The 12,482-nt window shown below is 39.8% G+C and overlaps 1 protein-coding gene across 10 annotated transcripts in view; it reads right to left on the reverse strand.

The window, feature by feature from the left end:
• Positions 1–12,482, reverse strand: part of TRIM9 (tripartite motif containing 9) — a 108,324-nt gene that overhangs the window by 35,632 nt on the left and 60,210 nt on the right. For all 10 annotated transcript variants that reach the window (XM_038544701.1, XM_038544695.1, XM_038544693.1 and 7 more), the window contains exon 3: positions 11,302–11,424. In XM_038544701.1, the coding sequence (XP_038400629.1) occupies positions 11,302–11,424 (123 nt within the window). The remainder of the gene's footprint in view (positions 1–11,301; positions 11,425–12,482) is intronic.

Below are 12,482 nucleotides of genomic sequence, written 5' to 3' on the forward strand. Positions count from 1 at the left end.
CTTATATCCTTGATATTTATATTACTTTGCAAAAGCCTAAAAAATATCCAGCCTTCTGGATTTTATGAATAATAACTACAAGGAGTTTTAATAATAATTGTTGAAAAGCTTTTTTTTTTTATAATTTTTTTTTTTTTTAAATTTATGATAGTCAGAGAGAGAGAGAGAGGCAGAGACACAGGCAGAGGGAGAAGCAGGCCCCATGCACCGGGAGCCCGACGTGGGATTCGATCCCGGGTCTCCAGGATCGCGCCCTGGGCCAAAGGCAGGCGCCAAACCGCTGCGCCACCCAGGGATCCCGTAAAGCTTTTTCTTTGTTCCTTCTTTTCAGTTTTGATCATACATTTTTCCATTAAAGATTATTACATCTACGTTCAAAAACAATTGGAAAATAAACCAAAAAAAAAAAAAAAAGGAAAAAGCAATAATCTCGTCACTTTAATGCAAATTTTTAAAGCATTTTGATATTTCCTCTTGGGTTTTATCCTTGAGCTAGATATATTTATAGTTGCAATCATAATATGTGACAATTTTACCTCCTTCCCACTTAACACTATAACATAGGCATTTTAAATGTTGCCACCATCAATAAATGTTACTGGCTCCATAAATATCCCACTGAGTGGGTTATCATAATTTATTTAATCATTCCTGTTCCTCTATTTTTGGACATTTAAATCCTTCCTATTTTTTTTGACAATGCATCCATTTATTATTGCTGGTCTCTGCTTCTGTTTTTTTTTTATCGTGATAAAGTATATATAACATAAAACTCACAGGTTTAGCTATTTTAAATTGGATAATTCTGTGGCATTAGATACATTCATATTGTTGTCATCACCATCCCTTTTCAGAACTTTTTTTTTTTATCTTTCCAAACTAAAACTTTGTATCCATTAAACAATAGCTCTCCATTCTCCCCTCCTCACTGGCGCTTGGCAACACCACCATTCTACTTTCTGTCTCTATGGATTTGACTCTCATAGAAGTAGAATCATATAATATTTTTGTTCTTTGTGACTGGCTTATTTCATTTAGCACAATATTTTCAAGGTTTACTCATGTTGTAGCTGATGTCAAAATTTCCTTCCTTTTCAAAAAGTTTTATTTATTTATTTATTTAAGAGAGAGAGAGAGAGAGAGAGAGAGAGAGAGAGGAGTGTGAGTGCATGAGTGGGAGGGGCAGAGGGAGAGGGAGAAAGAGAAACTCAAGCAGAATCCATGCTCAACATGGAGCCTGATATGAGGTTCGATCTCATGACTCTGAGATTGTTCCTGAGCCAAAACCAAGTCGGACGCCTAACCGACTATGCCACCCTGCTGCCCCTGAATTTCCTTCCTTTTATGACTGAATAATATTTCATTGTAGGTACATATCACATTTTTGTTAGTGGACACTTGGGTTGCTTCTACCTTTTGGCTATTGTGGATAAAGCTGTTATGAACATGATATGCAGAAATCTGTGAAAATCTCTGCTTCACTTCTTTTGGATATATATTCTGAAGTGGAATTGCTGGATCATATGGTAATTCTATTTTAGTTTTTTGAGAAATCATCATTCTGTTTTCCGCAGCAGCTGCACTGTTTTATATTCCTATTAGCAATGCACAAGGGTTCCAATTTCTCCACATCCTCACCAATACTTATTACTATCTGTTTTTTTTTTTTTAAAATAATAGCCATTCTAATGGGTGTGAAATTGTATCTCATTGTAGTTTTGATTTGCATTTCCCTCATGACTAGTGATGCTGAGCATCTTTTCATATGCTTATTGGCCATTTGTATATCTCCTGTGGAGAAATGTCTATTCAAGTCCTTCACCCATTTTTTAATTGGTTTTCTTTTATCTTTTGATGCACAAAATTTATAAATTTTCATGAAGTCCAATTTGTCTACCTTTTCCTTTGTTGCCTATGCCTCTTGAGTAATATCCAAGAAATCACTGCCAAATCCAGCATGAAGCATCTGCCCTATGTTTTCATCTAAGAGTTTATAGTTTCAGTTCTTACATTTAAGTCTTTGGTCCATTTTGAGTTAGTTTTTGTATATGGTGTTAGGTAATGGTCCAACTTCATTCTTTGGCATGTGGACAGCCAGTTTTTTCCAGTGTCATTTGTTGACTGCCCTTTCCCCATTGAATGGTCTTGGAACCCTTGTCAAAAATCATTGTACCATATGTGAAAGTTTATTTCTGGGCTCTCTGTTCAGTTGCAGTTGTCTATGTGTCTGTCTCCATGTCAGCACCACACTATTTTCATTGTTGTTGCTTTGCAGTAAGTTATGTAATCAGGAAGTGCGAGAACTCCAGTTTTGTCCATTTATAGGATTGTTGAAATTAATTAATTAATTAGTTTGGAATCTCCTGATTTTTTGGTAGATGACTTATTACCACTTTTTAATTAAAAAAATTAAAATAAAAACTGCAGTGTAGGATTTAACATCTCTGGATCAGAATTGGTGAAAGAAACCAACTTTGATGTGAAGATTGTTTTGTGATTTTGGCGGGGAGAGGGGAGATCAAATTTAAAATTAATTGGTTGGGACACCTGGGTGGCTCAGTGGTTAAGCTTCTGCCTTCAGCCCAGCATGTGATCCTGGAGTCCTGGGATAGAGTCCCACATCAGGATCCCTGAATGGAGCCTGCTTCTGCCTCTGCCTGTGTCTCTGCCACTCTCTCTGTCTCTCATGAACAAATAAATAAAATCTTTAAAAATAAATAAATAAAAAATAAAATTCATTGGTTGACTTATTTTCTTCTAATGTCTGGCATAATGTCTGGTATTATGTCCAATCACCACTACTATCTGTTGGTCTGGGCTCATGGAATGCAAATTATTTTATTTTTTTAATAAAAAAATAAACAAGAAGGTTAAGCTTCTGCTTCTTAAGGGGAAAAAAAACCCACAGAACACCCAAAAGTATAATAAAAAATGCAGGACAGGTGACCTACAGCTATAGGCTACTTGTCTCTGCTATCTTAGGCATTACTAAATTGTTCCCAGAAGATATTTTGATATTTTGGTAGCCAGTGCATCAGCGCTTCTAGGTAGCAGAAACTCAGCAGTCACTAATCACTATGAATGGCATCTGTCCTAGGACTGTGCTTACAAAACTGACTTGTACTCAAATCTGAAAAACAAGCACGGACTAGATCTGGGCATTGCAACCCAAAGTGAGTCTGCTATTGAGGCAAAATAGACTTGAATTGTCGTGTTTACTTTCCAGAACATTTAGATCAATGATAATTTTATGACCCAAATGTACTGAAATAGATACATTAATCAGGCCTCATAAAATTCTATGTCTGCTTCTATAAATTTCCTTCTCAAGCCGGATTTATTTGATGCCAAAGGAGCTGAGTGTGGGGTTTCTCTGACTACTCTTAAGAAGCTTCATTGTAGCAATGCCAAAGAGTTGGTGAGTTTTAGTGGGAGTTTGCCATTGGCTCCTGTATTCCACGGTTCAGGCTTCTTGGAAGGACTCAGTATCCCTGAGTTCCTGGCTCTTAACTGTATTACAACAATGGATTTTGGTCCATCTTTTTAAATTTTAATCAACCCTTTCACAATGATCCCAGTAGCCAGTGATAAAAATCACTGCTAAAAATTAAACTAGTGTTCCCAGAAGCAGCACTTTGGGTGTGTTGTAATTGACATCTAGTTTCTGAATTAATTTGGCAAGATTTCCCATCCTATGGAAATCAGCCAAATAATTAGATCTTTTAAGAGTATAATTTTTTCTAGTTGTTTTTAAATAATCTTTCTTGTTACCTTCTTAACTCTGTTTTATTTCTACTATTATTACTTATTTCACATTATATTTTTTTATGGAAAACCAATTCCTAGGAAGCTAGGCCATGTCACTTTTTCTTTGAGTTCCACATTTCTGTGCAGTTGCTCTGATGCTCCAGAGAAACCATTGGCACCATGTTTGCAGCTGGCTGGAGTTGAGTTCCTTTTCTTAGGAAGGAAATGTGCAAATTGCAAGAGTGACACAAACAGGGACTGGGAAACAATCTTCCTGGTTTCATCTGCATGATGGCCTAAACCAGCTCTCTGGGGACAATGAATTAATCTTTAGTTCAGTTTTAGAGAAGGCTTTCACAATTTTATTAGCAGTCCCCATCTGTTCAGGATGGCAAATCCTATTGATCATTTGAATGTTTTTATTTTGTTAAGTGGCAAATTTATTAAGGTCATTCCTTGGATCAAGATATGTCACTGATACCTATTTGGCAAAGGAGGATTTGAGAATGGACAGTTGTGTCCCTCTGAATGCGCAAGTTTTTTTAGTAGGATAGAGCCATCCATGATAGCTTATACAAGTGTAAAATTTTGTTCTGCTTATCCACAGCTACATTTCCCATCCCATCTCTAGCAGACCAATCTCCTTCCTCCACTCAGCTCATATAACACAGCCAGCAACAAGAACTGAAGTTAATTAAATTGAATTTCATTATTTTATCCAACCTGACCTTGACACCCTTTCTCTGTCTCCATTCACCTCTCCATCTTATGTACGGCTCTTTAAAGTTTATTCTTTTTAATAAATACTTTCTCTCATACTATTTTCTCTCATCATGAGGTGTGGAGGGATACCACTACTGAATTTTTAGTCTAAGTAAACACTAACATTCTCTCTCTCCTATTTCAAGAAATTCTTTCTTAAATATAATATATACCTTCTTATCACAGTTTAAAACAGTTTCCCCTAAGTATAAGGCAATCCTTTTTTTTTTTATTTCTATGTAAGGTACAAGTACTTTCAGGATGCAAGCTTGAAGAATTGATTCTTCATAAGTCCTTTTGGTCAGTGGGAGGAGTTTCTACATGTACCATCATTCCTACAGCAAGATGACGAACTAATGCTTGGAACTGACTCATTTGTGAGTCATAGGTGAAGTGCTTTAAATATGAGATTCATCTAGTAAAATAACAAATTCTTTTGTTTTTTTTCCCCTAGAGTAGAATATCATCTCCAATATTATCATTATATTCACTGAAACTTAGAGGAATTTAAGTTAAGGTTGAACATTTTAAATTTCTCACATGCCACCATTCTCCCACATGCTGATTATGCAAATATTTCCCCCATTCTCTTGATACCACTCTTTGTACTAATCTCATTAATGTTTATCAGTTGCCAATGTTTACCCACATTGGCAACTAATCATTTCAAAGAGAACTCTTGAGGCTTTGAGTTTTTAATCAAGAAAAGGATAATTTAGCCGTATCAAATAAATAAAACATGTACCTGTTTGAGGAAGGCTTGAGATTTTAACAGCAAAACTGAACTTTCCATTCCAAAAGTGTGAATGCACCAATAGCCTCATCAATTGAGGCTCAAAACATTGAGTAGAATATGCAAAGCATGCTCTTAGTATGTAGTATACTATATCCTTATACAGAGAAGTTAATGAAGAAATACAAGTCGTTTGGAGAGATTAGCATATTGATGTGGTCTCACCCACACAGGAGAACATTTGCCATTTATGGTGGGCCTCAGTAAGAGTGATGCATGCAATGTGGTATTTTGTAGGCTGTGAGGTACAGGGAGACACAAGATCACTGTCATCTTCAAAGTATGTGTTTAGCGCCCTCTGGAGGTAAGGAATGTGACTCACGTCTGGGTTTAGGCAAAGGGCCTTAAAGAACGTCTGTGACTGCCCTGCATTGACATGGCCAAAGTGGGCAAAGAGTGTTCAGAAGAGTGTTCCCTAACTTTGGTGAGCTCCAGTTGTGTGAAGTGGCATCCTAGTGATCCCATGGGCACCCTGGGATCTGTTCTGTACAGTCCCTCTGTGACTTTTGCTCCTATGTGGTAGGAAGCAGAGATCACAGAATTTGCCAAATGAATTCATTAATAATAGCCTTATAATTAATAATTATTGAAATTAAAATTTTAGAGTTGGCCCTGCAAGGGCAAAGGTTTCAAGTGTTTCAATGTGCCTATTTTTTCCCCCAAATGTTTTCATTTTATTTTATTTTATTTTTTTAAGACTTTATTTATTTATTCATAGAGATGCAGAGAGAGAGAGAGGGAGGCAGAGGCACAGGCAGAGGGAGAAGCAGGCTCCATGCAGAGAGCCCGACGTGGGACTCTATCCCGCGACTCCAGGATCATGCCCTGGGCTGCAGGCGGCTCTAAACCACTGCACCACCGGGGCTGCCCCAAATGTTTTCATTTTAATGGATTTACAGAACCTCTTGCCAGTAGTTTTGTTGGGATTGACCTGATTATTGGCTTAAATTTGTTGCTTTTTCTTTCTAGTAATTGCTGTAGTCAGTCAAATCCTCTATAGTTATTTTTAAAAATTTTGTGAGCTTGGATAGGTCTGTCTTCCACATATACTCCCTCCCTCTCCCTTTCTTTCTTCTCTATCCCCCAGATCCATCTAAAGCAAAGAAAGGATTACTAGCCTGTTTTCAGGCAATGGAAAAATAGCTTAAGTAAGCAATCTGACAAGCCAGTAATGTCCCTAGTGTAAATTTGTACTCTGATATGACCATTTAATTAAATTTTTTAATCAACATAATGGGAACACAACAGGCAGTGCATGGTAAATAATAACAAAGATGATGATAATAATGATAATGATTCTAACAAAACCCAACAGTACAGTTGGCTTCAAAGTCAAACATCCTGTATATAGTTATAATTGAGATACGGAGGTTCTCTGTAAAAATGAAATGTTGTAAAAACCAGTAAACTTTATCATTATCTTTTAGCATTCTTGCTGGGCAATTTTATTGGTATGTTCCTTTACCAACTACACATGGAAATTAAAGATTAGATTTTTTTCAAAATATTTTTAATAACTATAATTTTTTTTCTTCCAGAGAATCTTAGAACCGAAAGGTAACCAAGAAGATATCTGTCACCTCATACTATTCAGCATATGAATTTACTCTAAAATATTGGAGCAATATACATTTAAGATGATTGTAGAATTATTTCAAATTCTGAGTTGCATAAATAAAAATAATTCTTAGATATTTCTTTGGGCTTACTAAAAGAGAAATGACATTTGTAAGTTTCCTGAGAAAAGCACAGACCTTATTAATGGCACATTTAAGTGTCACAAATTCCCTGTGAGGACATTTTAAGGCCTTACTCAGGTCAAGAACCCAGGAAGAATGGAATCAAAACATATAGCTCAAACAAAACACCTGGGGGATCTGGTTTTCTGTGCTTATTGTGGGCGATATTGCCCAAGTAGTCCCAAACACAAATTAGGAGTATTTCTTAAAAGCTCAAAAGCATTTTTTCCCCTTCAGTAGCTTTCTGACATTTGATTAGTTCACCACATTCTGAAAATAGATATTTGTCTCCCAGTGTTTTTTTTCCCCAAACCACAGAATAGTATTAACTGTAATTTACATTTCAAAGCATTCCTAAAATACAGTCACAGCTGCATACAAATGTCTCAGAGCCTTTTTACGAACTTTAAAAATAGCTCACCAAACTTTGTGAACTATTTTATAGGATGATCAATTAAAAACTCAAGCCAACTTTCCTAAGTTCAGAGACAGTCACATCTGTGTATAGACTAATTCTATACCATGTACTCTGGTATTACAGAAGTTAAGTCCCGAGGAGCACTTCTTCAGTGGGCTGGGTGCCACCATACTTGCAGGCATTCTTTCTCAGTAACAATAATAATAGCTAACATTTCCTGAGGACTGTGTGCTAAGTGCTTGGCAATGCTCTGGGAGGTGACAACTGCTTCTGGCCTGATTTTACACACAGGTGAAAGTAACTGAGTCATAGACTTGCCCACAGTTAGAGACCTAGTAAGTAATAAAGTATGTCCTCACACCCCATTCTCTATGACACAGAAGCTGGGCTCTTCACCTCTCTGCTCCAGCTTGTCTCAGAACCAGAACCATTCAATCTGCTCAAGCCATCAGTGCTTTCAGAGAGGGGCATGAGCAGATTATAAAGACTGTCTTTATACACACTCACTTTCCAGCATCCCCAGCCTTTTGGATTGCTCAAGAAGAGAAAGTTGCCAGAAAAATACACACACAACTCTCTTCTTTGTCAGCAAAAAGTAGGCCCATAGAGAACTCTGCCAAAGGGAAGCGGAAGACCATAAGATTATCCCTGCCAGCCTGTGAGTGATGGGTTAGCCAACAAAGACAGAAAGAAGTACTGTGCTTGGCAAGCGAAGTCTATAAAAGGCCAGTCTTTTCTCACAAATCTGAGTAGCAACAGAAAGGACAAGAAAGGGAAAAGCAGAGGAGAAAAGCAGAGGGAGGGGGACTTGGAGGCTGGGGTCGGTAGTCAAGGTGTCAGCACTGCTGTCTGTCTTTAGCAGTGACATACAATTTGCTGAAAACAGCAGAGAAACAAATCACTCAAGATAGAAGACAGAACAGCTTGGCTGCCGTGGGGGACAACCTGCCACCTGCCTGTTGTTTCTGTAGCCCTTTGGGATCTGGGGCAGGGCACACCACCCTGGGCAGGGTGGAATGAGAGCAGGCAGCTGCCTCCACTCCACTCTGTGGCCCTGGGCGCCTTGGTGCGCCCTGTTGGGGCAGGTCACCTGTACTGATGGACTGTCACCGGGCCAGACATGACATCTCAGCAATGAGTAAAAGCCGCTCCTGTGCAGTCTCTGTCTGTGCCCACAGCACAGCCCTTAATGGATTTTCACCCAGTCTCATTCGGCAGAGACAGCACTAAGCAGGGGGCCCTGGGGGGCTTTCTCGCCCCTTTGCCCCTGTCTGATATGGATAAATGATGCTTTCTCAATCTGTGATTCCCTTTTCCGTTCAGATCGCTGCCCTTATGGCTCTCCCATGTAGAAAACCCAGAGTTGCCACTACAGTCACTATATGATTTATCGGTTCACTGTGTTCAGTTTAAAGATGCCAAGAAAGTGTCTGAAATGTTTTAAAAAAGAGATTTCCACTGAGAAAAAGTTAATGTTTGGTGATTACATACTGAAATGGCTGGTCTACTCTTTAGAGGGAAAATCCAGCTGTCCAGCTCATTTCCTGTAGACAGCTGTGGTTTCATTTTATTTATTGTATTTTTTTAACTTATGATAGTCACACAGAGAGAGAGAGAGAGAGAGGCAGAGACACAGGCAGAGGGAGAAGCAGGCTCCATGCACCGGGAGCCTGACGTGGGATTCGATCCCAGGTCTCCAGGATCGCGCCCTGGGCCAAAGGCAGGAGCCAAACCGCTGCGCCACCCAGGGATCCCTGTGGTTTCATTTTAGATAGCTCTATGTGATTCAAATGATATTTGGGTTCCACCATCACACTAAAAATTCTAGGTTTCTGAAGGGTGTTAAGTGAAAGGCTATAGTGACAATGTTTTAGTAATGTTAGAGCAGGTGATGGAAACAGGTTTGAACTCATTCAAAGATGAACCTATCACTAGGTCTTCCAGTTAGGTCTAACTAAGTGAGACTAGTGATAGGTCTTACCTATCACTAAGGAACAGGAATGGCGTCTCTGGAAGGAGTGTTATAATCACCAGCCTCGGTTCTCTGTCCAAACCAACAGCCAGAGGCTCTCTGAACATTAGAGACCTATGCAATTTGCTTTACAAACTTCTGGTCCGGATTCAACTTCAAGCCTTGCAGTTTTCTTTATGAAGGACTCTACTGTGCCTCTCCTGCTGTCTCATCAGGAATGCTCAGAGAGACCTGGCCCTGACAGAGCACCAGAGGAGGTCAGGCCAACAAACGTCATGATGGGGGGGAGCCCTTAGGAGCTCTCCCAGGCTTGGACCTTGTTATCCTCAGCTCGCCTCCTGCCTGTTTCAGTTCTGCAGGCCCTCAGGGTGACCCCTGGGCAAGTCACAAAGGCAGGGGAGAAAGGTTTATATTCCAGCCACATTATTGCTCTGACTTTGGGGAAGGAAGAGAAGGTGTATGGCTTTAAATGTGTTTTGTAGCAGGTGGGCAGTGGAAGAGGGAGCCTCTTAGAGGAGGGAGCTAAAGCTGGGGTTTTCTTACTTTTGGAGAAAACTGTGAAGCTTCCCTGGGGAGTGGTTGCTCTGTAGCATGCTGCCTGGTCCCTGCCTTCTTCCAGAGCCCCCTGGGGCTCAGGGTCCTGGTGTGTGGCTGAGGCACAGAGTAAAGTTGGAAGGTTGGTGACTCTGCTTCTCGGGGCTCAGAATGCCTGTTTTACTGCAGGTCTTGTCCAGGACTTGTACCCTAGTTAGCACCTAGTTTATTGCCTTGTTTCTGGTACCCATGGAATGAGTACTGGCCCGGCTTGAAGTTCCCTGCCACCAAACTTGAGCCACAAATCTTGTAAGCTGTGTTTTCTTATTTCTTATTTCTTCACTTTGAAACTCTTCCTTGGTTCTTCTACTTGAATCCCATTTGTTTAGATGGGGCCTTCCCTTGTTCTTCAGGGACTACAGCCTGTTCTAAACTGCTGGGGTATCTGATGCTTATAGGCCTTTTCATGAGCTCCCTTGAGGTCATATCCATTCTGTGCTGCCCACTATTGAAGCTCCCTGATGTTGACTGCCTAACCCCAGGAGAGAGCCTGGAGTTAGACCTCACCTCACCCTGTACCCTAATCAGACCAGCACAGCATATCCTCTACCCTCCACACACTGGTAGCTACCCTGGGGCTTACTGGCAATGAATGCGGACCTCTGTTGACTGCTTACTTCTCATCTTTCCAGCCTGCTCTCACACCCTGCTCCAATGGGGCAATGGATGGGGTATCAGATGTCTTCAGGAAGACCAATCTTTTTGCCAATAGGGCTCCAGATTTGTAATCAATTGATTCCACTGCGTGATGACAAAAGTCTGCAGCTGTCCCATTGCACAGTTTACTTCAGAAGTTAAGACAAATCTTGTTTGTTTTCTGGAAGGTATGGTTTCCATTCCTATTTCAAAAATACATTTTGCCTCTGTATGGTCACTCTGGCCACCCTGTCTAGAACTTCAGCTTCCTTCCCCAGTATTCCCCATTCCCCACTCATTATTTTTCTTAGTGCTTTTTACTAAATAATGCATATTTTACTTACTTATCTTGTTTATTCTTTGTCCCTTCTGGTGGAATATAAGCCTTATGAGGGCAGCAATTTTTATTTATTTAATTATGCCTGCACCAGAGCAATTCTTGACCCAGGGGAGTCACTCAACTAATATCAATGAGGTAAATTAGGGAGTGCATGGTGAATGAAAGGATGCTGGCTTCTTGCCCTCTGGGGCATTGGCCACCCAAGACTGTGGGCTTCTGGCCTACCCATCTAGCTTGTCCATCTTGTTCCCAGGAGCTGGGCTCCTTGGCTTCCTGCTCTCTCCATGGCACAGCACTCACCTTCAGCTTGTGCTCATGCTCCTTGTTAACACGTGCAAGCAGCTGGGCTTTCCTTCTGTTAAGGGCATCGATGAGGGCATCACATTGGGCCACCAGGCAAGCCTCAAACTCCACACTGTTCTCCTGCATGAGAGAGCACATGTCTTAGCCCCAAAGCACCTGGGTTCCTTGGGCTGCCAGAATAAAAAGAGCTCCCCTGTCCATTTGTGGGATGGAGATCCCTGCTGAAGGAGATAAAAAAGAACTCTGTCCACAATGCACATTTAGCATTTTAAAAATAACTGCATAAATTTCATTCTACAGTGGTAATGTTCACTTGAATTTTACATTGAAAAGGATAAGCATTACTTAATAAATTAATTTTTATCAAAAGGAGATCATCTCAGTCCACATTACATTGCATAAAATAAAGCTTGGTTTGTAGAGCTGAACAGGAATCCTTCTGAGGGCTGGCATATGTCTACTTACGTATGGTGGAAGGTGGCGTTCAGAGAGGTTGGCTGCCTGAATGGGTGGGGTATTATGAAGGCAGGAGAGTTAAAGAATCATTAAATTCAAGAAGAGAGAGAAGAAAAAGGATGGCAGTGGTCTTCAATATTAAACAATAATCCAATGACAACAGAAGTTTATTAGAATAATCATGGGCAAATTACAAAAGTACTTGCTTCTTTCATTAAGGAAAGCAAATAGTTAATGCACATAGCTGATCAAGAAGAACTGGTACATGTAACAAGCATCATTCAGCTATAAAGTCAAGCCATGAACCAACTGCTTGTGGGAGAAAACTATGTTTGAAATGAACTATAGCTTCTCCATGATGTTTAAATTGAATCCTGCATCTAACTATTCACTTGATTTAAATCTATACATGCCATAGACATTTTCTTTCAAGTAATTCTCTCCTAAATCATAAGCATTCATTAACAGTAATCCTTTCAATAAGTTACATGTATAATTTTAATTACCAAACCATAATCTGAAAAACAATTGTAACAGAGAAAATGAAAGATGAATACTCACATATTCATGAATAGCACTGAAAAAATAGCATCCAACTGAGTCTACTGTAAGCTTTTGGGGGCTGGCGAGGAAAGAACAGCTTAGCCTATCAAAATTTAATTTATTCCCCAAATCATAAAGAACTATGTCTCTTAATATAAGGATATACTGATAGATATCTG

Source organism: Canis lupus, chromosome 8 (assembly GCF_011100685.1).
Source record: "Canis lupus familiaris isolate Mischka breed German Shepherd chromosome 8, alternate assembly UU_Cfam_GSD_1.0, whole genome shotgun sequence".
NCBI lineage: Eukaryota > Metazoa > Chordata > Mammalia > Carnivora > Canidae > Canis > Canis lupus.